This window comes from Pelodiscus sinensis, chromosome 4 (assembly GCF_049634645.1).
Source record: "Pelodiscus sinensis isolate JC-2024 chromosome 4, ASM4963464v1, whole genome shotgun sequence".
Taxonomy (NCBI): Eukaryota; Metazoa; Chordata; order Testudines; family Trionychidae; genus Pelodiscus; species Pelodiscus sinensis.
This window is the reverse complement of record NC_134714.1, coordinates 131203559-131228188: the sequence shown is the minus strand read 5'-3', so window position 1 is coordinate 131228188 and position 24630 is coordinate 131203559. Positions and strand designations below refer to the sequence as shown.

Genomic DNA, 24630 nt, shown 5'->3' with positions numbered 1-24630 from the left:
CTTATACACTGGCAGCAGAAGAGAGGGCCTGGGAGGAACCTGAAAAGCCTTCCTTCACAGACAGTCTAGGGCCCAGACCCCAAATCAGTAGGAGCTGGACACTTACATGCCTTTGGTAAACCCTGATTGGGGTGTTAAATCTGCAGGTGTAGGAACTCCTTGCGAGAGGATGTGGTGAAGCCTAGAACTTTAACAGGGTTCAAAAAAAAGCTAGATAGATTCATGGGGGTTAGGTCCGTCAATGGCTATTAGCCAGGATGGGTAGGAATGGTGTCCCCAGCCCCTGTTTCTCTGGAGGTGGGAGACAGGGCAGGGATTCCCTGTTGTGTTCTCTCCCTCTGGGGCATCTGGTATTGGCCACTGTCCCCAAACAGGACACTGGACTGGATGGACCTTTGGTCTGACCCAGTGTGGCCATTCTTAATGCTGTACAATGTTGCAGCCAGGCCTCACCCTAGAGGTGGCTGCATTTTGAGACTGGGTGAGCAATCTCTCACTATCCAGACTGGAAAGCACGGTGGTGACATTTATTAGGAGAATATTTATATTAGCAAACAGATTAACAAACCCTGGTTCGTGCTGTTGGAGGATCAGATTGTCAGCCACTCCCGATGGGGAGTGATGGTCCGATGTGGAATCTGGGAGGAGAATCCAGAGACGATGCGGAAGGTGTATGAACTGGTCCTGAGCGGGACCAGGGCCGGCCGGCTGCAAGACAGTCACCAACACCAGGTGGAAGAGTTTTAGAGGAGCCTCTTAGAACGGCTGCACCCAGGGAGCTCCGGACTCCAGTCCTGGTCCTTCACCCCTCAGCAGGCTGTGCTAGGGCTCACACAGCCCCACCAGTCCCTCACCAAGGCCCCGCCCCAAGGCCTCACTTAGTCACGGAGACCCCTCCAAAGCTCCTGCTTCCATTAGCACTGACCTCTGGGGAAAGAGGCGCAGCAGGGGGTGGGGCCCGAAAAGCGAGGAGGAGCAGGGGGTGGGGTCTGGGGGAAGAGGCGGAGCAGGAGGTGGGGCCTGGGAGGAGAGGCGGAGCAGGAGGTGGGGCCTGGGGGAAGAGGCGGAGCAGGAGGTGGGGCCTGGGAGGAGAGGCGGAGCAGGGGGTGGGGCCTGGGGGAAGAGGCGGAGCAGGATGTGGGGCCTGGGAGGAGAGGCGGAGCAGGAGGTGGGGCCTGGGGGAAGAGGCGGAGCAGGGGGTGGGGCCTGGGAGGAGAGGCGGAGCAGGGGGTGGGGCCTGGGGGAAGAGGCGGAGCAGGAGGTGGGGCCTGGGGGAAGAGGCGGAGCAGGAGGTGGGGCCTGGGGGAAGAGGTGGAGCAAGGGGTGAAAGCCTGGGGAAGAGGCAGGGCCCATGGGAAGAGGTGGGACGGGGGTGGTTCTAGAAGTTCGGAAGTGTCCAGATTTCTGAAGTTTGAAAGTTGAGCAACCCTGCAGCCAAAGATGGACGAGTCCAGGTGCCCCCAGCGCTCCACTGAAGTGCACCAAAGCAGCTGCCCCGACTCACCCTGGCTGCGAAATCCAGCTTGACCCTCCTCCCCCAATCACTCCAGGCTGCCAGAGCCGGAGGCAGGAGAGCCCCCGGCGTGCGGAACAGCAGGGCGGGTGCTCTGCGGTAGGGGGCTCCCGCAGCCCCTGGTTCCCAGGAGGAAGGGTGGCACTCCCAGACCCCGGTGTGCAGGGGAGAGAGTGGGACCCCGGGCTCCTGGAGGGGAATGCAGGGTGCTCCCCAAGCAGAGTGCGAGCCCCCTCTCTCTACGCCAACAGCTGCCTGAGCCATTTGCTGTCACCCTGCCCTCCCCCTCCTGCTCTGCAGACAAAAAATTGGCCGGTGTCCTGTCCTTCCCAGAACAGCCGCGCATTATTGATCTATATATAGAGGCGGGGAGGGGCTGTGGGGCAGTCGCGCTGCGGCTGAGCCCATCCTAGCACAGTCAGCTGCTCCCTGGTGCCCGTCCGATCGCTGCGCCTCCTCGCCCTCCAGCCGGACACCGCTCCCCCGCCGTCTCCTCTGAGCTCAGTAAGACGCTGCTTGCTTTCTCTCCCCCGGAGCTATGGGGGTCTCACTTTGCTCCCAGGGCTCTATGCAGCCTGTAGTGACCGGGGTGCCAGGCTTAGAGGGCAGGGGGGAAACTCAAAGGGAGGCGTCATCTTTCTAACGAGTGCAGGACCGGGAAAGGTCAGAGGGCCTGGCGGGGAGACGGGCTCGGATGCTTCCCTTTGGGGTAACCGGGAGCGAGCTGGACTGAATTCGCTCTCTCTGGGCAGGGACCAGAAACGCTCCGCAAGCCTCCTTCTGTGTCTGCCTGGCTGCGTCTCTGTGGCCGGCCCCTGCGCTATCCCACGCCTGCCCCCAGAGCTCCTGCCTCTCTTCTCCTCTCGTGCCTGTTGTTTTAACCCCTGGGCCCGGAGCTGGAGCTGAGGGACAGCTTGTCTGCGGGGAGAGCCTGTGGCAGGGAAAGCGGGGGTGGGCTGGAGAAGGGGGTGAGCTGGGGGGGCTGGTTTGGGTTAAAAAGTCGCTCTGGGCAGGGGCTAAAATGGTTCTTTGGCGTCTCTCTCTGTTTGTGGCTCTTCTGCCTCCCAGTCCACTCCCTTCCCCCTCCCAACCTTCAGCCGACATTCCCGCCCCATGGAGAAGCTGTCCCTGCCCCCTTTGGTGTCGGGGGGGGGGATGGCCTCGCCCATCGCTACCCATTAGGGATCCCTCCCTCCTGCTTCCGCCTCCTCCCAGCCCCCCTCTACCCCTTATTCCCAACAGCGCTGTGGACAGGTGGGGGAGGCCACGGTGAGACCCAGCTGCTCACGCCCCTCGGGAAGCGGCTTTTCCTGATTCTCAGATGTGGCCTGGCACTGGCATTCAGCCCCGTCGGGAGGGGGGGGGGGGGGCTCCGTCTTGCAGGCCGCTCCCCTCCGGAGCAACGGCACAAGCTCCACAGAGCCCCCTGGCCAGAAGGGCCCTTAGCCCGACCCCCTGGATAGCACAGGCTGGAGATGCCCCAAATATAACCCCCCCACACACACCCACCCCGTGCCTCATCCTGAGCCTCTGCTAATGCCCCCCCCCAGCTCCCTACGCAGTGCACCACAAGGCAGAGGGACCCCTGCCAGGCCACCTTGGCAGCTCCAATGCAGCGCAGTGCGGCCGCACACGCAGCAGGGCACGGGGCCCCGTGCGACGCAGCTCGGCACGCCCCGAATTCACCACACGTGCAAGGCGAGGCAGCTGAGACAGTGGCCGGGAATCAAGTCCACGCTGCATGTCTGGCAGGCAACATAATTCCCTGCGACATCTCAGACACCGAGGGCACCCCCAGGTCCCAGGCAACGCAGCCCCACAGAACCTACCGGGTCAGCAAAGGCCCATGGAGCTTAGTGTCCTGTCTGCCGACAGCAGCCAATGCCTGGTGCCCCAGAGGGAGGGAACAGAACCGGGAATCCTCGTGTATCCCCTCCCCTGTCGGCCATTCCCAAATTAATATAGTAAAATATATAAAAAATAAAACACATACAAATGTGAATCCCCAGCTCTCTCCTTCATTCGATCTCAGGGCACTCGACTAAGGGCGATTAGGATAATTTTATGGCTAGGGAAACTGAGGCACAGGGAAGTGACTTGCCGAGCGTCTTCACGCAGCACCGCTGGAAATAGCAGCGGGTCTCCTGCCTCCCAGTCCAGCCCTTTCGCCCCAGGCAGTACGCAGCCCCCACAGCAAAAGTGCCCTGCAGCAAAATGGCAGGGTAGCACCACAACTATAACACTGCCAAGCATTGTGCAGTGTGGCCTAGTGGCTAGCATGCTGGCCTGGGACACAGCCAGGCCCAGGGCACAGGTGGACAATTTCGGTCCCAGGCCTGCGGGAGGATGGGGACAAATGACGTCCCTTGCCTCACTTTTCCCACCTGTAAAATGGGTCTAAGGCTGCCATTCTCTTTGATAAAGCTCACTGAGCTAGACTGTCAAAAAGTGCTCGATAAGAGTTGGGGGATTACGACTGTGGTGACCAACACAGAACCCTGGTTCTCAAATATTAGCAACCGGGGCACCTCCAATTGGATTTAAATTCTTTGAGGACCCCCAAAATGGCTTCTCATTTTAAGCCCCACTCAGCCCCCACCTTCCCCCAATTGTCCACTCCTTCCATGTCCCTGCCCTGCCTCTTCCCCACCTCCTGCTGCCCACTCCCCCGAGCACCCCCATCCCCTCTCCCCTGCACACCGCAGAGGCAGGGGCGGGATTGAGCAGCAGGGCCGGCAGCCCCAGACAGACTGGCAGGCCCCACGCTGAGGACCAGGGCTCTGGCACCCAAGATGCAGCTAAAGGCTCCGTGATGTTGCTGGGCTGATCCTTTCCAGCCCCTGTTCTGAGGCAGGAGCATGTAAAACGTCAACACCCCCTCCACCCCGGCAGCCGTTCGTCTAACCTGTGCTTACAAGCAAGGGTGGGAACAGCCAGTGTCTCCCTGCGGAGTCAGAGCCTTTAGCTTCCCACTGCGCCACTGGAGCTACCGGCGGCCAGCAGTGACAGTAAGTTCACATTTCATACAGGCGCTGTCCTATTGCAACCCGGGTCCCCGCCCGCCCTTTCAACAGCGCCTTGCTTTTACCCCAGCTCAGCCAGCCCGTGCCGGAGCTGCGTGCCATGGCGCCCCCACTTTCACCTCCACCGACGGCAGAATCAGACCTGCCCCCCCCTAGCGCTGCCACAAGGGGGCTAAGCCCCACCTGGCCATTGCAGCTGGAGCGTTCCCTGCAGGAGCGGCAGGGCGGGGCGGGCTGAGCCCAAAATAATCCCTTAACCCCTCCTTGCCCGGGGTGGGGTTTGGACACCCCGTCCCACTCCCAGGGCAGCATGTGGGGGGAGCACGAAGGGTCAGGGTTGCCGGGGGTCTGGTGTTGAACCGGACAGTCCCGTAGCTGAGCTTCTGTTCGGGAAACACACTGAGAAACTAGAAATGAGGCAACAGAAAGGCCCAGGATTTCCTAACTCAGATGGGCTGTAGACTGGGATGGAATGTCAAGTGTGTCTGGTATTTTTGTTGAAACCATCTGGGAACCCTGCGAAGGGCCGTGTGCCCTCTGAATACGCTGGGGCAGGGGCCAGGGGCCAGCAGCCGGCAAACGGTTCATCCAAACACCCTGGTGTCTGGCCCAGGCAGAGCCGGCCCAAGGTACGGGCCAGCCGAGCTATTGCCCTGGGTGCCCCATTGTAGGGGGCACCGCGTGGGACTGCTGGGCCAGGCAGGGGCGGCACCATGCATGCTCTGTGTGCCCGGGGGTGGGACCACGCATGCTCCTGAGGCCCGGGGCGTGCAAATGGGTCAGGCCGGCCCTGGGCCCATGCTGCGGGTATTCACCTGTACTCACCGCCCCTGGACTAGGATTGGCACAGGAGGAGTCATGTGGGGGGGGGGAGGTCACATGACTGGTGCCCCCCTTGCGTCCCCCCCCCCCCCAGCAGTGGCCACCGCACGCTCCCACGTGGCCGACAAAGCCGACGATACGACGTGTGCCCCCCCCCCGGCCTCTCACCGCAGCCAAACGCTGCACAACCGAGGCAGGGCCGGGATGGGGAATTCACCGTGGGCCCCACTAGCCCCCTGGCCACGTCCTGCCACGCCCGGCCCACGGCAGCGGAGGGAGGAGAACGGGAGCCGTATTCGCCAGGAACGGTGCCATTCCCAGCAAGGCCTGTGGGGGAGGGGATGGAAAACAGCGGAGGGGCAGAGATCTGGAGGGGGCGCTCGGCTCCCATTACCGTGTCTGCTCCAACCAGCTATTTATAGGCGTGTGTCACCTCCCCGCCATGCTGGGCTAACATTCCTCAGGCTGCAGGGGCCGGTGGGGGCGGGGGGCGGGGGAACTGGCTGATTGATTCCAGCCAAGGGCTGGATCCGGGACCAGGACCGTTCCTGGCGCCGGGCTCTGGGCTGGCGGGTGAACGGGGCCCACGAGTCGCTCTGTCGCCCCCGCCAGCGCCCGGCCCCGGCATGTCGACCTCCAAGCAGCGCCTGATGCAGGGCATGCACCAGGACCTGAGCTGCCCCAGCTGCCTGAAGCTGTTCAAGGCGCCGGTGACGGCGGAGTGCGGCCACACCTTCTGCCTGGAGTGCCTGTCCCAGGCCACCGCCTGCCCCACCTGCCAGGCCCCGGCCAAGGTGGAGCAGCTGCGCATCAACCAGCAGATGGAGCACCTGGTGCAGTGCTTCCAGCAGGTGCCTCACGACCACTGCGAGGAGCACATGGACCCGCTGAGCGTGTACTGCGAGCAGGACCGGCAGGTCATCTGCGGCGTGTGCGCCTCCCTCGGCAAGCACAAGGGTCACAACATCATCACGGCCACCGAGGCCCACCAGCGCATGAAGGTGACGGCCGGGGGGCCCAGCTAGCCCGGGGCCTGGCCCAGCACAGGGGATTAGGGGCTGCCACCCAGGGCCGGCGTAACACCAGGGCTTCAGGGCCCCGGCCTTAGGGGGCCCCACAAAAGGATCTCCGGGACGCCACAAGTCCAGATCCTTCTGCAGGGCCCCATAGCTCAGGGCTGCAGCTGCTAAAGTCCCTGCGTGTTGCCGGCCCTGCCTGGCTGGGGTGGGGGAGGAGGCGGCGCCATGAGCCACAGAAGCAGGAGCACGAGGGAAGCTCCGGACCTGGCCTGTAGGCACCCCCCTCTCCCCGCCTCGGTGTGATTCCCGGCCAACGGGAGCTGCGGGGGGCGCCTGGAGGGGAGCGCAGGGCCGCACGGCCCACGCCGAGCTCTCTGCTCCACCCACTGTGAAAGGGGAGCTGCCCTGGGAAAGCGCCCCACCCCCCTGCCCCAGCCCTGAGCCCCTCCAGCATCTTAAATCCCCCCCCACCTCTGCCCCCCTCCCAAACCTCCTGTCCTGAGCCCCCTCCTGCACTCCAAACCCCTTGGCCCCAGGCTGAGCCCCACCCCAGAGCCTGCCCCCACGATCGGAGCCCTCACCCCATCCCGCACCTAATGCTCCTGCCTCCACCCACAGCCCCCTCCCTCCCGCCCACATTTTGGGGGCCCACAAAATCTAATAGCCCCAAGTCCCCAGAACAGTTAATCTGCTCCTGCAGCCTCCAGATCAGACGCATGGGCCCATCTACCCCGGTATCCCGCCCCCTCCCTGCCACCATGGATCAGATCCATGGGCCCATCTACCCCAGTATCCCGCCCCCTCCCTGCCACCCTGGATCAGACCCATGGGCCCATCTACCCCAGTATCTGTCCCTCCATGACACCCCAGATCAGATCCATGGGCCAATCTACCCCGGTATCTGTCCCTCCCTGATGCCCCGGATCAGACCCATGGGCCCATCTACCCCGGTATCCCGTCTCCTTCCCGCCACCCTGGATCAGACCCATGTGCCAATCTACCCTGGTATCTGTCCCTCCCTGACACCCCGGATCAGACCCATGGGCCCATCTACCCCGGTATCCCGCCTCCTCCCTGCCACCCCAGATCAGATCCATGGGCCAATCTACCCCGGTATCCCGCACCCTCCCTGACATCCCAGATCAGACCCATGGGCCCATCTACCCTGGTATCCCGCCTCCTTCCTGCCACCCTGGATTAGACCCATGTGCCAATCTACCCTGGTATCCCACCCCCTCCCTGCCACCCTGGATCAGACCCACGGGCCCATCTACCCTGGTATCCCGCCCCCTCGCTGCCACCCCGGATTAGACCCATATGTTCAACTTTTTCTCTTGCTCTCACAGAAACAACTTCCCCAGCAGCAAGTCCAACTGCAGGAGGCGCAAGTGCGCAAGGAGAAAACCATCGCACTGCTGAACAGACAGATAGCTGAGGTGGAGGTGAGAGAACAGGGGCCCGGCATGTGCTGTGCACCCCCGTTACGGGAGAGTCCATGTGCCAGGGGATCTGTGGTGCCTTTGAAACGGTGGCTGATTGCCCTGTTAGTTCAAAGGGATCCCACTCGTCTGTCTGCCAGCACCCAGGAGTTACATGCTCCTCTCCTTTCTGTGGGTACTCCCAATAGTTAGGTCCTCACTAGAGACCCTACAATAACACAGCAATGTGCGCAACCCCAGTGCCCTGAGAGACCCTACAATAACAGAGCAGTGCTGCTCCTGAGAGACCCTACAATAACAGAGCAGTGCTGCTCCTGAGAGACCTTACAATAACAGAGCAACGTGTGCAACCCCAATGCCCCAAGAGACCCTACAATAACAGAGCAGTGCTGCTCCTGAGAGACCCTACAATAATGGAGCAGTGAGTGCAACCTCAGTGCCCCAGAGGGCCTCTATAACAAAGCAATGCCTGTGAGCCTAGTGCCTCTGAGAGTGACCCTACAACAACAAAGCGGTGTGTGCAATAAGACCCTACAATAATAAAACATTATGCACAACCCCAGTGTCCATGCGCAATTCACAACAACAAAATGCATGCAGCTCTAGCCATGTCAAGAGACCCTACAATAACAAAGTAGTATGTGCACTGCTGTGAGACCCTACAATAACAAACCATGTATAGCCCTAGCAATGTCAGGAAACCCTATAATAAGAAGGCAACCTATTCCTCCTCCATGTGCATGCAGGCAAAGGCAGGGAAGGGGGTACTGGGGGCTCCCTCCACCCCAAGGGATGGGGGCAGATTGGGGAAGGAAGCTGCTACTGGGGGTAATTACTGGGGGGGGTCTACCCCAGGGGGATGGGGTAATTGGGGGAGGAGGTGGCAAGGCAGTGACCATGCCCCCCCCGTGGGCAGGACACGGTGGCGCGGTTCAAGCAGCAGGTGGCGGAGCAGCTGGGGGTGATGCGGGCCTACCTGGGGGCGCTGGAGACCTCGCTGGGCAAGGAGGCGGAGCGGGTGCAGAAGCAAGCCACGGCCGTGCTGCAAGACGAGCGCAAGACCATGGGCCATTACCTAGAGCAGCTCAAGCAGATGGAGGCCGTGCTGGGCGAGGTGCAGGAGGAGAGCCAGACCGAGTTCTTGAGGGTGAGGAGAGACCCGCCCCCACCCCCTGCCCCACCGCAGCCTGCTGCCTGCCTGCCCCTGCCTCCGCCACCCCCTGCCCCACCACAGCCTGCTGCCTGCCTGCCCCTGCCTCCGCCACCCCCTGCCCCACCACAGCCTGCTGCCTGCCTGCCCCCTGCCTCCACCACCCCCTGCCCCACCGCAGCCTGCTGCCTGCCTGCCCCCTGCCTCCGCCACCCCCTGCCCCACCACAGCCTGCTGCCTGCCTGCCCCCTGCCTCCGCCACCCCCTGCCCCACCACAGCCTGCTGCCTGCCTGCCCCCTGCCTCCGCCACCCCCTGCCCCACCACAGCCTGCTGCCTGCCTGCCCCCTGCCTCCGCCACCCCCTGCCCCACCACAGCCTGCTGCCTGCCTGCCCCCTGCCTCCGTCTGGGACCCTGAGTCTGTCTGGGACCCCCGCCTGCTGTCTCTGGGACTCCATTCCTGCATGGCTCTGTCTGTCTGGGACCCCCCCCCCGTCTGTGTGTCTGTCTGGGACCCCGCCCCCTGTGTCTGTCTGGGGCCCCGCCCCCTGTGTCTGTGTGTCTGTCTGGGACCCCCCCCCCCGTGTCTGTCTGGGACCCTGCCCCCTGTGTCTGTGTGTCTGTCTGGGGCCCCGCCCCTGAGTCTGTGTGTCTGTCTGGGGCCCCACCCCTGAGTCTGTGTGTCTGTCTGGGGCCCCACCCCCTGTGTCTGTCTGGGACCCCGCCCCCTGTGTCTGTCTGGGGCCCCGCCCCCTGTGTCTGTGTGTCTGTCTGGGGCCCCACCCCCTGTGTCTGTCTGGGGCCCCGCCCCTGTGTCTGTGTGTCTGTCTGGGACCCCACCCCTGAGTCTGTGTGTCTGTCTGGGACCCCACCCCTGAGTCTGTGTGTCTGTATGGGGCCCCACCCCTGAGTCTGTGTGTCTGTCTGGGGCCCCACCCCCTGTGTCTGTCTGGGACCCCGCCCCCTGTGTCTGTCTGGGGCCCCGCCCCCTGTGTCTGTGTGTCTGTCTGGGGCCCCACCCCCTGTGTCTGTCTGGGGCCCCGCCCCTGTGTCTGTGTGTCTGTCTGGGACCCTGCCCCCTGTGTCTGTGTGTCTGTCTGGGACCCCACCCCTGAGTCTGTGTGTCTGTCTGGGACCCCACCCCTGAGTCTGTGTGTCTGTCTGGGGCCCCACCCCCTGTGTCTGTCTGGGGCCCCGCCCCTGTGTCTGTGTATCTGTCTGGGACCCTGCCCCTGAGTCTGTGTGTTCCTGGGTTAGGGTGGGGGGATGGGATCTGAGTGTGGGGTTGGGAATGGGGGGATGCTATGGGCCAGGCACTAATCATCATTCTCGTCTTCCTCCCCACAGAAATACTGCCTGGTGGCCAGCCGGTGAGCGCTCCCATTGCCCCCCCCATCTGCTCCCCCGCAGTCCTGCCCCCCTTCCACCCCACGGGGCAGGGGACATGGGACCAGAACAGCCCTCCTGGGTGGCCGAGTCCAGTCTCTGCTCTTGCAGGAGGCCTCCAATCCCCTCAGCCCAGACGGAAAAGGGTCAGGCTCCAGCCAGTCGCACACGCACTATTTTCACCACCTTCCCTTTGCGCACTACCTCATTCCCACCCCCCATTTTTAGCTTCAGTTCACAAATAGGGAAACTGAGGCCTGGAGAGATTCAGTGACATGTGCGGGAGGGGAGGTTGTGGCGGCGCTAGGAATTGAATCCCAGTGTCCTGAGGTCCAGGCCAGTGTCTTAACCATGAGCCCAGCCTGTTGCACGAGGCCTGAGTGCCTCTCTCGTTGTGTGCACCACCCAGCCCTGCGCACAACCTCCCCTTGCACAAGAGCCATGCACACTCCCGCCAGATGCCTGGCTCCAGGAATTGACTCACAGTCTTAACCTCCCCCGTCGCTCCTCCGACTGCTCTCCCTTCCCTGCAGGCTGCAGAAGATCCTGGGAGAGTCCCCACCCGTCGCCCGCATGGACATTCAGCTGCCGATCATCACGGATGACTTCAAGTTCCAGGTGTGGAGGAAGATGCTCCACGCACTGATGCCAGGTAGGGCGTGTGCTGGAGATGGCTCAGCAGGGGGCGCTCTCCCCTGGCAGGCAGGGCTGGGCCCAATACCTCAGAGCAGCAGTGTGGGACTCTGTGCTGCAGGGAGCAGGAGGGGGCCCAGCAGGGGGCGCTGTGCTGAGGGGAGCAGGTGGGAGCTCAGCAGGGGGCGCTGTGCTGCAGCTGACAGTGGGGGGCTCAGCAGGGGGCGCTGTGCTGCAGGGAGCAGGCGGGGGCTCAGCAGGGGGCACTGTCCCCTGGCAGGCAGGGCTGGCCCCAGTACCCCAGCGCAGCACTAGGGGGCGCTGTCCCCTGGCAGGCAGGGCTGGCCCCAGTACCCCAGCGCAGCACTAGGGGGCGCTGTCCCCTGGCAGGCAGGGCTGGCCCCAGTACCCCAGCGCAGCACTAGGGGGCGCTGTCCCCTGGCAGGCAGGGCTGGCCCCAGTACTCCAGCGCAGCACTAGGGGGCGCTGTCCCCTGGCAGGCAGGGCTGGCCCCAGTACCCCAGCGCAGCACTAGGGGGCGCTGTCCCCTGGCAGGCAGGGCTGGCCCCAGTACCCCAGCGCAGCACTAGGGGGCGCTGTCCCCTGGCAGGCAGGGCTGGCCCCAGTACTCCAGCGCAGCACTAGGGGGCGCTGTCCCCTGGCAGGCAGGGCTGGCCCCAGTACCCCAGCGCAGCACTAGGGGGCGCTGTCCCCTGGCAGGCAGGGCTGGCCCCAGTACTCCAGCGCAGCACTAGGGGGCGCTGTCCCCTGGCAGGCAGGGCTGGCCCCAGTACTCCAGCGCAGCACTAGGGGGCGCTGTCCCCTGGCAGGCAGGGCTGGCACCAGTACCCCAGCGCAGCACTAGGGGGCGCTGTCCCCTGGCAGGCAGGGCTGGCCCCAGTACCCCAGCGCAGCACTAGGGGGCGCTGTCCCCTGGCAGGCAGGGCTGGCCCCAGTTCCCCAGCGCAGCACTAGGGGGCGCTGTCCCCTGGCAGGCAGGGCTGGCCCCAGTACTCCAGCGCAGCACTAGGGGGCGCTGTCCCCTGGCAGGCAGGGCTGGCCCCAGTACCCCAGCGCAGCACTAGGGGGCGCTGTCCCCTGGCAGGCAGGGCTGGCCCCAGTACCCCAGCGCAGCACTAGGGGGCGCTGTCCCCTGGCAGGCAGGGCTGTCCCCAGTACCCCAGCGCAGCACTAGGGGGCGCTGTCCCCTGGCAGGCAGGGCTGGCCCCAGTACCCCAGCGCAGCACTAGGGGGCGCTGTCCCCTGGCAGTCAGGGCTGGCACCAGTACCCCAGCGCAGCACTAGGGGGCGCTGTCCCCTGGCAGGCAGGGCTGGCCCCAGTACCCCAGCGCAGCACTAGGGGGCGCTGTCCCCTGGCAGGCAGGGCTGGCCCCAGTACCCCAGCGCAGCACTAGGGGGCGCTGTCCCCTGGCAGGCAGGGCTGGCCCCAGTACCCCAGCGCAGCACTAGGGGGCGCTGTCCCCTGGCAGGCAGGGCTGGCCCCAGTACCCCAGCGCAGCACTAGGGGGCGCTGTGCTGCATGTCATGCTGCATTCATGCTACAGCTTTGGTGGTTCGTGGGTTTTAAGCCCCTGGTCTTTTCCCAAGGGTCACAGTGTCCTGGCCAAATCCCAGCTGTGGGGACTCCAGTCTGGTCTCTACCTTCTACCTTCACTCTCAGCGCGGGGTTGCAGTACAGCCACTAAACAACCCTGCGCCCCCGTCACCGGCGGCTGCATCTCAGGGCCAGGCGCGGGATCCCTGTATAAACAGCCCCCGGGCTCCCCCCCAGAGGTGGCTGCATCTCAGGGCCAGGCGCGGGATCCCTGTATAAACAGCCCCCGGGCTCCCCCCCAGAGGTGGCTGCATCTCAGCCTTGGGCGAGGGATCCCGGGATATATCCAAGGAGATTCTCAGTTCTCCTTTGCCCAGCACAGCAATCGTGCCTGGGGCTAAACAGACCCTGAGTGGAGCCATCAGCTCAAAAGGCCCATGGCAGAGCTGGGGCAAGTCCTGGGCCCTGCTCTGTTCACTAGGCCCCAGCGGGCTGGGCACCCCCTCCCCCATCTGAGATCCCCGCCTCCCTTGAAGGCGACACGTGGGGAAGAAGAATGAGGGGAACCGGGGTGATGGGAGGTGGCAGCTAGCGCGGGGGAGGCACTGGGGCCGGACGTAGGCTCACGGCTCCACCCTCTTCCCCCCCCCCCCGCCCCTCCGGCCAGCCCTGGAGAACCTGACCTTCGACCCGGACACGGCCCACCCCAACCTGCTGGTGTCGGAGGAGGGCAAGCGGGTGGAGTGCGTGGAGCAGAAGCAGCCGGTGAGCACGGACGACCCGGGCCGCTTCGACAAGTCCAACTGCCTGGTGAGCCGCCAGAGCTTCTCCGCCGGCGAGCACTACTGGGAGGTGACGGTAGGCGACAAGCCGCGCTGGGGGCTGGGCGTCATCTCGGCCGAGGCGGGGCGCAAGGGCCGGCTCCAGGCCCTGCCCTCCAACGGCTTCTGGCTGCTGGGCTGCAAGGAAGGCAAGAACTACGAGGCCCACGTGGAGCACAAGGAGCCGCGGGCCCTGCGGGTGGAGGCCAAGCCCAGCCGGGTGGGGGTGTACCTCAGCTTCGAGGACGGGGTGCTGGGCTTCTACGACGCCAGCGACGAGGACAGCCTGACGCAGCTCTTCGCCTTCCACACGCGCTTCACCACCACCCTCTACCCCTTCTTCGACGTCTGCTGGCACGACAAGGGCAAGAACAGCCAGCCGCTGGTCCTCTACGTGCCGGAGCCGGAGGCCTCCTAACGGCCCTGCGCAGCCACGTCCAGCCACGCCCCCCGGAGCCGCCAGTGCCAGATCCATGTTGCCAAAGGGCCTGTCGCCACGCCCAGCCACGCTCTCCGCTGCCAAATGTGCCACGGCCGTGCCCAGCCTAGACCCGAGATGCCAGAGTGGGAGGTGCCACAACCACGCCCCACGTCACCAGAGGAACCACGATCGCGTCCAGCCACCCCTCGGTCACCAGCTCGCCCCGTGTCAAATGAGGTGTCCTGGCTGTGGCCAGCCATGTCCAAATGAGCTAGGAGCTTTCCCAGTTTTGTCACCAGGGCTCACCCACTCGCAGCCACAGCCCAGAGAAACCTGAGCTGTGCCCTGCCGCCCACGCCACGCCTGACCTCCCCACGGCCGAGAGAAACCTGAGCCATGCCCTGCCACCCGTGCCACGCCTGACCTCCCCACGGCCTTGAGAAACCTTAGCTGTGCCCTGCCGCCCCGTGCCACGCCTGACCTCCCCACGGCCTTGAGAAACCTTAGCTGTGCCCTGCCGCCCCGCGCCACGCCTGACCTCCCCACGGCCTTGAGAAACCTTAGCTGTGCCCTGCCGCCCCGCGCCACGCCTGACCTCCCCACGGACCTGAGAAACCTTAGCTGTGCCCTGCCGCCCCGTGCCACGCCTGACCTCCCCACGGCCTTGAGAAACCTTAGCTGTGCCCTGCCGCCCCGCGCCACGCCTGACCTCCCCACGGCCTTGAGAAACCTTAGCTGTGCCCTGCCGCCCCGCGCCACGCCTGACCTCCCCACGGCCTTGAGAAACCTTAGCTGTGCCCTGCCGCCCCGCGCCACGCCTGACCTCCCCACGGCCTTGAGAAACCTTAGCTGTGCCCTGCCGCCCCGCGCCACGCCTGACCTCCCCACGGCCTTGAGAAACCTTAGCTGTGCCCTGCCGCCCCGCGCCACGCCTGACCTCCCCACGGACTTGAGAAACCTGAGCTGTGCCCTGCCGCCCCGCGCCACGCCTGACCTCCCCACGGACCTGAGAAACCTGAGCTGTGCCCTGCCGCCCCGCGCCACGCCTGACCTCCCCATGGACCTGAGAAACCTGAGCTGTGCCCTGCCGCCCCGCGCCACGCCTGACCTCCCCACGGACCTGAGAAACCTGAGCTGTGCCCTGCCGCCCCGCGCCACGCCTGACCTCCCCATGGACCTGAGAAACCTGAGCTGTGCCCTGCCGCCCCGCGCCACGCCTGACCTCCCCATGGACCTGAGAAACCTTAGCTGTGCCCTGCCGCCCCGCGCCACGCCTGACCTCCCCACGGACCTGAGAAACCTGAGCCATGCCCTGCCGCCCCGCGCCACGCCTGACCTCCCCACGGCCGAGAGAAACCTGAGCTGTGCCCTGCCGCCCCGCGCCACGCCTGACCTCCCCACGGCCTTGAGAAACCTTAGCTGTGCCCTGCCGCCCCGCGCCACGCCTGACCTCCCCACGGCCTTGAGAAACCTTAGCTGTGCCCTGCCACCCCGCGCCACGCCTGACCTCCCCACGGCCTTGAGAAACCTTAGCTGTGCCCTGCCGCCCCGCGCCACGCCTGACCTCCCCACGGACCTGAGAAACCTTAGCTGTGCCCTGCCGCCCCGCGCCACGCCTGACCTCCCCACGGACCTGAGAAACCTGAGCCATGCCCTGCCGCCCCGCGCCACGCCTGACCTCCCCACGGCCGAGAGAAACCTGAGCTGTGCCCTGCCGCCCCGCGCCACGCCTGACCTCCCCACGGCCTTGAGAAACCTTAGCTGTGCCCTGCCGCCCCGCGCCACGCCTGACCTCCCCACGGCCTTGAGAAACCTTAGCTGTGCCCTGCCGCCCCGTGCCACGCCTGACCTCCCCACGGCCTTGAGAAACCTTAGCTGTGCCCTGCCGCCCCGCGCCACGCCTGACCTCCCCACGGACCTGAGAAACCTTAGCTGTGCCCTGCCGCCCATGCCACGCCTGACCTCCCCACGGACCTGAGAAACCTGAGCCATGCCCTGCCACCCGTGCCACACCTGAGCTCCCCACGGCCTTGAGAAACCTGAGCCATGCCCTGCCACCCGTGCCACGCCTGAACTCCCCACGGACCTGAGAAACCTTAGCTGTGCCCTGCCGCCCCGCGCCACGCCTGACCTCCCCACGGACCTGAGAAACCTGAGCCATGCCCTGCCACCCGTGCCACACCTGAGCTCCCCACGGCCTTGAGAAACCTGAGCCATGCCCTGCCACCCGTGCCACGCCTGAACTCCCCACATCCCTGAGAAACCTTAGCTGTGCCCTGCCACCCACGCCACGCCTGACCTCCCCACGGCCGAGAGAAACCTGAGCCGTGCCCTGCCACTCGTGCCACACCTGACCTCCCCACGGACCTGAGAAACCTGAGCCATGCCCTGCCACCCCGCGCCATGCCTGACCTCCCCACGGCCTTGAGAAACCTGAGCCATGCCCTGCCACCCGTGCCACACCTGACCTCCCCACGGCCCTGAGAAACCTGAGCTGTGCCCTGCCACCCGCGCCACGCCTGACCTCCCCACGGACCTGAAAAACCTGAGCTGTGCCCTGCCACCCGCGCCACGCCTGACCTCCCCACGGACCTGAAAAACCTGAGCTGTGCCCTGCCAGCCCGCACCACGCCTGACCTCCCCACGGCCCTGAGAAACCTGAGCTGTGCCCTGCCGCCCCGTGCCACGCCTGACCTCCCCACGGACCTGAGAAACCTGAGCCATGCCCTGCCACCCGTGCCACACCTGACCTCCCCACGGCCCTGAGAAACCTGAGCTGTGCCCTGCCACCCCATGCCATGCTTGAGCTCCCCATTGCCCTGGCCCACGTCACTGGGCGGTCTGTCACTCGGTGCTGTAACCACTGCTCTCCACAGCCTCCGTCTCCAGAAGCCCCGTGTCTGGGCCTGGCCACGCTCCCGTCACCGTGCCCCACCGTGCCCCCCTCACCACAGGCTCAGGTTTCTGTCTGTCACTAGAGCAGGAAGCTGCCCGCAGATCTCAAAGCGCCAGACTGTACCAAATGCCATGATGGCTTCTTCGGAGACTGCAGGGCCCAGCTCCAAATTCACTGAGACGGGCAGTGGCCAGGGTTCCCTGTAAGCTGAGCGCTTGGGCAGCCATCCAGGAGAGATTCCAACGGCGCCCATCTAATTAGCAGAGCACCCACAGCCGGCAGTGTATGTTTCTCCTGATGGTGCACACCCCCACATGCCTCGGTGCACAACACAAAATTTATTCCACGCACGGCTGGGAAAAAATAGAGGGGACATTGGCAGTGACCTGACGTGGTTCCAAGCCTCCTGGATCTGTACAGCCATGGCCAGGGTCTGAGCATGTTCGCATCCATCCCGAGATGGTCTCCAATAAAATATGGTCATAGCCACTGTGTCTCCTGTGTGCACATGCATGTCTGGGGTTCTGTCTGCCAGATGGTCCCCGGTCAATCCGTCAGGGATCAAGTCTGTGTGTATATGGGCCAGGACACCCCAGGGACTGAGCAAAGGGCCAGCAGTCATGGATTTATCCCTCTGGCACACACCCATGCGAGTACAGTACCGCAGTCTCGTCGTTGCTTCTTATGGGAACAGGTTGAGGTTGCAACCAAGAGCAGGGTCCCTGTTTTGCCATGTGCCTCATACACCCGATGAGATCAGGGCCCCCTTGTGCTGGGCACTTCACAGACCCCAGCCAAGATCCGAGACCCGTTGTGACAGGCGCAAGATCCGGGCCCCCACTGGGTCGGGCGTGGCACAGAATCACAGTAAGAATCAGCCCCTGCCTTGAAGAGTTCACAGAGAGAACAGATGAATGGGTGGGAGGGGAAAAAGAGAATAATACTCAGGGATCGTCACCCACAGCTGAGTCAGGTGGGGAAGGACGCTGGTCTACACGGGTCTATGGGCAGCAGGCAGATGTACATGAAAATGGGGGGGGGGGGTCAATTTTTTAACTTTGCCAAAGTACAGGTCAGAGTTCATCTGAAAATCTAACGAACTACATTTTCCTACTGGATAAACATTAGAGCCAGTTTGGGGCTGGAATATAATTTGGCTCAACCCACTGTCACTGAGTTCTGGGAGTGCTGGCTTTCTGATTTTAAAGTGAGGTGCTTCTCAGATCTCCATTGGCCTCGGTCAGTATGTCCCAAGTGAGGACACTGGATTATTCATAACCAACCAACCAGTCTATTGACTCGCCACGAACCACCCAGATCAACAACCAACAGTTCTCAGTTCTTCAGCATCTCTAACACACCTGCCTCTCTTAAAAATAATTCCCCAAGGAGTAAAGTTATGTCTCACTACACCCTAAGGAGTTCTGGTCCCTGATGGTGCTTATGTCGGCTTTGAAAGAGACTTGTGTAAAGCTTCAAAAACAGCTGCCTAAAGATTTCCTGTGAGGTTCCCTTAGCTCAATTGACTTGCAACACAAACGCGCACACGCCTCCACGAGGCAGGGATTACCTAGCATGTTCTACACGAGGGGCAAGCTCAACTTCACAACACACAGGGCTGTGGAGTTTTCACACCCAGCCTGACTTGGCAAAAAAAAAAAGTCTCTGAAATGCAACCTCACCGCTTCCTCTCACTGCTGCTCAACCTGGGACATGGGAGGCTGTCCCTGTTGCAGCAGCTTCTTGGGTGGAGTCAGCAAACGCTGATGTTTTAGGCCTGGTTTCAGGGTTGGGTGGAGGAAGGAATTCCTTTCCGTTTGGCTATTGCTGTGCAGATTTTGAACCGCTCAGTCCCTACCATGTCCGGTAGATGGCACCAGTGGCTAATAAATTCCTGTGCTCCTTTTCTTAGCAAAGGCACTTTTTTTTGGTCTCAGAGGGATAGCTGTGTTAGTCTGCAACTTTAAAAACAAATGAGCAGTCCTGTGGCATCTTAGAGACTAACAAAAATATACGTCTAGTATCATGAGCTTTCCTGGGCAAAACCCACTTCCTCAGCTGAGTTGGAGAGGAATAAGAGAAACCATGTTATTTATAACAGCGGGGGAAGGGGAAGTACCTGTCAATTGCAGGGTCAGTGCTAACGAGGATAATCAAGTGGGCCAGAAGTATCCACACTTAGCTTTTGATGCAACTACGAGGTGTTAAAGACAGGAGAAGCTGGCTTTATAATGCGACATAGGCTGTGTCTACACGGGTGCGATCTTGCTCCAGAAGTATGCAAATGAGGCTAAGCGTGGAATATCAGCCCGCCAAAGAGCCACACGGCGCTAGGGGCTCGCACGTTGGACACCCCGGCTCTAGGCCTCGGGGCGGTGCCGGGGTAGCAGAGCTCACACACAATGTAACAAGGCGAACACAATCGCCCAGGGGCAGCGGGTGAAGGTTGGGCCCCTTCTTTCCAGGACCCGCCCCCTATAGCTCCAGCCCCACCCCTTCTGCCCAGCCCCGCCCCCTACAGGAGCCAAGCCACCATCCCTTCCTCAGCACCACGGTGGGTACGATGGGCAGGGCGCGGCCCCAAGCTCCCCAGGCCTCTTGCCTTCACAGTCGGGGCTCAGATGCCCTTTGCCCTCCCAGTCTTTATGCCCCGAAGGTTTGACCAACATTGGGCAACGGTAGCTCCCTGCTGCCCTTGCAGCCACGAGACCCCTGCCCCCGTAGAAGAGCCACAAGCGCTGGGAGCCAGAGTCAAACACCCTCCCCTTGAGCACAGCCCATGGTGACACGAGGGACGGGCGCAGGACTCAGCCGAAGTTTCACTTTCTTTTGGGTCTCCTTCCCGGTGTCGGAGCCAGGAGGCAGCATGGCAAAGGCCCTGCGAGACCATCTGTTCGATACCGTTAGAGAGCTGGGCGAGTCAGACCTGGTGACGTTTCGAGACAAGCTGAACCACTTCCAGCCCAAAGCCGGCTACAGCCGCATCAAATGGGGCGAGCTGGAAAAAGCTGGCGCCGTGGAACTCACCCGCCTGCTGATCAACTACTACAGGGAGAGCTACGCGGTGGACGTGGTCGTGAGCGTGCTGAAGGCCATGGACAAGCAGGACCTGGCACGCAGCCTGCACCAGGCCACAGGGCTGGGTAAGTGAGGGGCTCGCAAGAGGAAACTCCCCCTCTTTAAGGGGGTGTTACGTGCAGGGGCCTCCTTCTACAGGAATGCTGCTTCCTTCCTTAACACTGTCCCCAAAGGGTGGAATTCAGTAGCCCTGTCTCCTGCAAGGCTGCCACTGGGGCCTGTGTATCACAGAGCCAAAGGGGTTTAGGCACCTAGCTCCCCAACTTATCTCTTCCCAGGGAGTTAGGGTCTTCCACTGTTCCACCAGGCCGACTCCATCTAGGCGTGACCAGGCCATTCACCGATTGCTCGCGTGTACTAGCCCAACGCTCGTCTCTTCCCTCTTATCCGGGTAAAGGCCCCCTTCAGTCTCCCCAGGGATCACTGCCCCGAACGGGGAAACAGAGGCACACTTTAAAAACAATTGCAGGCCTCATCAGCGTGGCGAACTGGGCATAGGAGAGACACACGCCGTTGTTGTAGAGAGACGGGCTGTAAATGGTTAGGCTGTAGGGGCTGGAGTAGATCCCCAACCACCCTTGGCAGGGGGATCCAGCCCCCCAGGACTCCCCTCCCCCCCCCCCGTCCTCCCCCAGGTTACAGGCTGACTCCCTGGGAGCAGGGGCTGCCAGCTCCGTGCCCGGGGAGACAACTGCTTATACCACAGTTCCAGCAGCCCATGACATCGCTAGGACCTTTCATGGGTACTTTTTAAATGACTTTTTACATCCCTAATGGGGGGCGGGGGAGGGTGCAGGAAAGAGACACAGGAAGTCAGATCTGTTCACAGGGAGCTGCAGCAGGAGTGAAAGGGTGTTGGAAAGGGAGAGAAAGAGGGGTGGGGTGAAATACGTGGATGTGGAGTTGCTGTCAGGCTGAGGGAGAAGTCCTGGATCTAAGGAATGCTGTTCTCTTCCCTCGGGGAGAGGTTTTCCCCTGTTCCCTTCCCCGCTACCGCTGAGTCCTAATTGCAACACACGCACCTGGCTCAGCTAAGGGCTACCCCAAACCATGCAACACCCCCTCCCCCAACCTACACAGCTAAGGGTGGCTTGCTGCCTTCCAAGTCTCCTCACCCTTCCTCCTGGAGAATCCTGAGCACCACCAGAAGCTGTTTCGGGGTGAGCAGGAAGTGCTCGGAGGGTATGGGAGGAGATCGTGCGACAGACCAGGCCGGGTTTGGGCACAGCCGAGGGCGTCCGCTCAGGGTGAATTGCTCAAAACCAGGGCTGGCTTGAGCCATTCCTGCGCCCCGGGCAGCAGGCACGCGACGCATGTGCGGCTCCGCCTCCGGGTGCACAGCGCACGTGCGGACCCGCCCCCTGGTGCACTACACACCTTACTGCTGCCATTGGGCGCCCCTCACAGGTGGTGCCCCAGGCAGCTGCCTGGCTAGCCCCCCCCCCCCTTAATCTGGCCCTGCTTACAGCCCCAGACTGGAAACCTTTCCCAAATAGGCCACAAACCAGTCGCACCGAGCGCTCCAGCTGCCAATCCGGCCAGCAGGAAGCCTCACGAGCAAAACCCCTCAGATACGCCAGCTCTCCCTGTGCCACCATCAGCCTCAGGCCCTTACATGCAGGCAGGGCTCGACAAACTCGCCTGTGGCAAGTAGATTACAACCCGGAAGAGCCGGGTTTGGGCGATCTGCGCGTGCGCGGATCACCGGACAGCGTGGCTGGCAAGCAGGGCTCGCCACAGGTGAGAGGTTATAGAACCCAATCTCACCTACCCCAAGCAGATCCTCTCAGTCCCAAAGAACCAACCACAGATCCCCGCTCAATTTACACTTTAGATCTTACCCCCAGGAGCACGCTGGGCCAATCCTTTAGAATCTAAAAGCTAAGGCTACGTCTGCACTGGTGCGATCTTGAGCCAAAGCGGCTGCTCGTGCGCAAAAACTTGCTGCCTGTCTACACTGGCCACGTGTTCTTGCACAAGGAAACTGACGTTCTAAAGTATGAAATCAGGGCTTCTTGCGCGAGAACTCTGATGCTCCCGCTCAGGAAAAAGCCCTTTTGCGCAAGAGCTCTTCCAGAAGAGGCCAGTGTAGACAGGCAACATGAATTTCTTGCGCAAGAAAGCCCTATGGTTAAAATGGTCATCGGAGCTTTCTTGCGCAAGAGAGCGTCTACGCTGGCACGGATGCTCTTGCACAAAAGCACATGCCAGTGTGGACGCTCTCTTCTGGCAGAGTTTTTGCAGAACTCTTCCGCAAAAGAGTTTTTGCATGAGAACGTGCCAGTGTGGACGTAGCCTAAAAGTTTATTAACAAAAGAAAGCAAAGGTCGAGAGTAAGATTGTTAAGGAAAATACATCACATGCACCAGTCACCCAGTTCTTGAGTCAGGCTCTGAGCAGAGATGTTGTAACTGCTGGCTTAAAAGTCTCTGGTGCACATCCTATGTCAGGATGGGTCAGCGAATCCTTCTCGGCTCGCTGTTCCTCACAAGGCTGCATCTGGGATCAGTAGCAGAATTGAAGACCAGATGGAGATGACCAGATGGCCTTTTATATCCATTCCTGGTCTCTCCCCAGTGGAGCAGGTCACATGGTCAAGTGACCTCTCTCTGTTTCACATGCAGCAGCCATGAGGTACTGGCTGGGCTGCAGGTTTCCAGACGCATTCCTCAGGTGTGTATTGGGCACCTTGAGAGCCATGGTCCTCGGGGCCATGCTAGTGAGCACAGTCATTGACTGGACCTTCCATCCTTCCAGCAGGCAATCCAGGCCCTTGCTCTGTCAGGCAGAGAACACTCACAGCACGACGTCCATATTCATAACTCCACATACAGAGATCACACCAGTACATGAGTAGTACACATAGAATCAGTAGAACAGAAGCTTTCATTTGACACCCCACATGGCCCCCTTTGTACAGACCCCCCCCACCTTGGATGCTTTCTCTAAAATCCAATAACATGACAGATGGTCTGTGGGCCCTGGCAGGTGAGAGGACCTGGAGGGAGGTGGCAGATCCACCCCCTTGACAGAGTGGTGGGAAGTCCACATCTCCCTGCACCATTGGAAGCCAAGTTCCAGTGTTCCTGTGATTACATCGGCCACTGTCTTCTCCAGCGCTCCATTGCTACAGAATTTAAGGCCCCCAGCGTGAAGGCACCAGTCACACCTGGGTCTGAGCCTGCTCCCAAGAGCAAAATAGACCTTTCCCTCCCACTGGGTAACAACAGAGCAGATGTGTGCCTCAGTTTCCCCTAACAGCTTTCTTTTTTAAAAAAAATTGCCTATAATTCCCACTTCATCATGTCCATAACAGTGAGGTAAACAGACCCACATCCTGGTCCCTAGAAGTTAGCCGGGTGGGAAGCACAGAGATGCAGAGCTAGAGGGGGAGAGTCCAAAAATGAGCTGCTTTGAGATCCTTGGGGTGAAAGGCACCAGAGCATGGTCAGATCAAGCTGTTTAACAGCAACCCTGGGCCCATGGCTTTATGCAGCTGCTCTGACTCACTCCTCTGTCCCTAGGGGAAGAGATGGACCTACGATAGCACCGCGCTGCAGACTTCACAGGAGGGAGCCCGGGTGAAAGAGATGATGAACGCTGGAATGAAGATCGTGTCTTGCTACTCTACCAGGGCACCGTTTCAGACGGAAGGGGCAGCTTTAATCATCAAACCATTCCGATGAAGGCTTAGCCACCTGAGAACTCCTGTGGGGGAGGGTTGTGAGGTTCTAGTAATACATTTGGCAGAATTTTGAATGCCAACAAACACTGTTCCTCTATAAAGAAAAAGATAACACACATACTTAATGAAAGCCAGTACTTAAAATCTGCTTATCCCCAGCTATAACTGTTGGGTTTTAAATGTCTTATGGGCCAGTTGTGAAGAGGAGAATAAGATGGTTAGTTTCTTCCAGGAGTGTTTAAAACTAATTAAATGACTGAAAAACACTCAGCAAAAACAGATTTCCCAGAGACCTACCCAATCAACAGTCCATAGCCACTTAAACAAAAATCAGTTGCCCCAAAGTATCCCAGTCTACTTATTTAAACAATTTTTTGTATTACCACATTGGTCTATATCTTTAAGAATCATTATCTGCAGTATAATTAAGTGATGGAAGTTAGTACAGGCAGTCCCCGGGTTACGTACAAGATAGGGGCTGTAGGTTTGTTCTTAAGTTGAATCTGTATGTAAGTCGGAACTGGCGTCCAGATTCAGACACTGCTGAAACTGATCAGTTTCAAGAGTGGCTGAATCTGGACGCCAGTTCTGACTTACATACAGATTCAACTTAAGAACCCCAGGTGTCCCCAAGTCAGCTGCTGCTGAAACTGATCAGCGGCTGATTCCAGGAAGCCCCGGGGCAGGGGCTTCCTGTAGTCAGCCGCTGGTCAGTTTCAGCAGCGGCTGACTTGGGGACACCTGGGGCAGAGCAGCTTGGGTGCTGCTGGGTTGGTCCAGTAGCGCCGCCGCTCCTCGGCACTACTGGACCAACCCAGCAGCACCCCAGCTGCTCTGCCCCAGGTGTCCTGATTCAGCTGCTGCTGAAACTGATCAGCAGCGGCTGAATCAGGACTCTCGGGGCAGAGCAGCTGGGGTGCTGCCGGGTTGGTCCAGTAGTGCCAAGGAGCGGTGCTGCGGGACCAACTGGCAGCGCCCCAGCTGCTGTACCACAGCAGACCAGAGGCGGTCCCCACAGAGATGGTCCCCAGCAGACCAGAGGCACCGGGAGCAAAGCGGCAGCGGCGGCGGAGTCCCGCACCTCCCCGGCTTTGCCACAGCAAAGCCTCAGAGGCGCGGGACCCCTCCGCCTCCCCGGCTTTGCTCCGGGTGTCCCTGGTCGGCTGGAGACGGTCCCCAGCAGACCAGG

General features: G+C 61.6%; 2 protein-coding genes and 1 long non-coding RNA gene across 4 annotated transcripts; 2 read left to right on the top strand and 1 right to left on the bottom strand.

Moving 5' to 3' along the window:
- Positions 1–1879: 1879 nt before the first annotated feature.
- On the top strand, positions 1880–13779 carry TRIM72 (tripartite motif containing 72). The gene is made up of 7 exons (XM_075929027.1): positions 1880–2017; positions 5971–6359; positions 7724–7819; positions 8733–8963; positions 10314–10336; positions 10886–11004; positions 13208–13779. The coding sequence occupies exons 2-7, from the start codon at positions 5985–5987 to the stop codon at positions 13777–13779; spliced, it is 1416 nt and encodes a 471-aa protein (XP_075785142.1). The 5' UTR covers positions 1880–2017; positions 5971–5984.
- Positions 13780–14103: 324 nt separating this feature from the next.
- LOC142829379 (uncharacterized) lies at positions 14104–17496 on the bottom strand. 2 transcript variants are annotated; one of them, XR_012903763.1, is made up of 5 exons: positions 16498–17496; positions 16133–16440; positions 15822–15964; positions 15119–15139; positions 14104–14206 (listed from the first exon to the last, which is right to left on the bottom strand). It is a non-coding gene; the product is annotated as an uncharacterized LOC142829379 (long non-coding RNA). The 2 variants fall into 2 exon arrangements; XR_012903762.1 differs by lacking the exons at positions 16133–16440; positions 16498–17496 and having other exon boundaries at positions 15766–15877.
- Positions 17497–19249: 1753 nt separating this feature from the next.
- LOC112545465 (pyrin domain-containing protein 1-like) lies at positions 19250–23939 on the top strand. Its single transcript, XM_025183632.2, has 2 exons — positions 19250–19821; positions 23281–23939. Exons 1-2 carry the CDS (start codon positions 19458–19460, stop codon positions 23301–23303), a joined length of 387 nt encoding a protein of 128 aa, XP_025039417.2. The 5' UTR covers positions 19250–19457; the 3' UTR covers positions 23304–23939.
- The last annotated feature ends 691 nt before the right edge of the window (positions 23940–24630 follow it).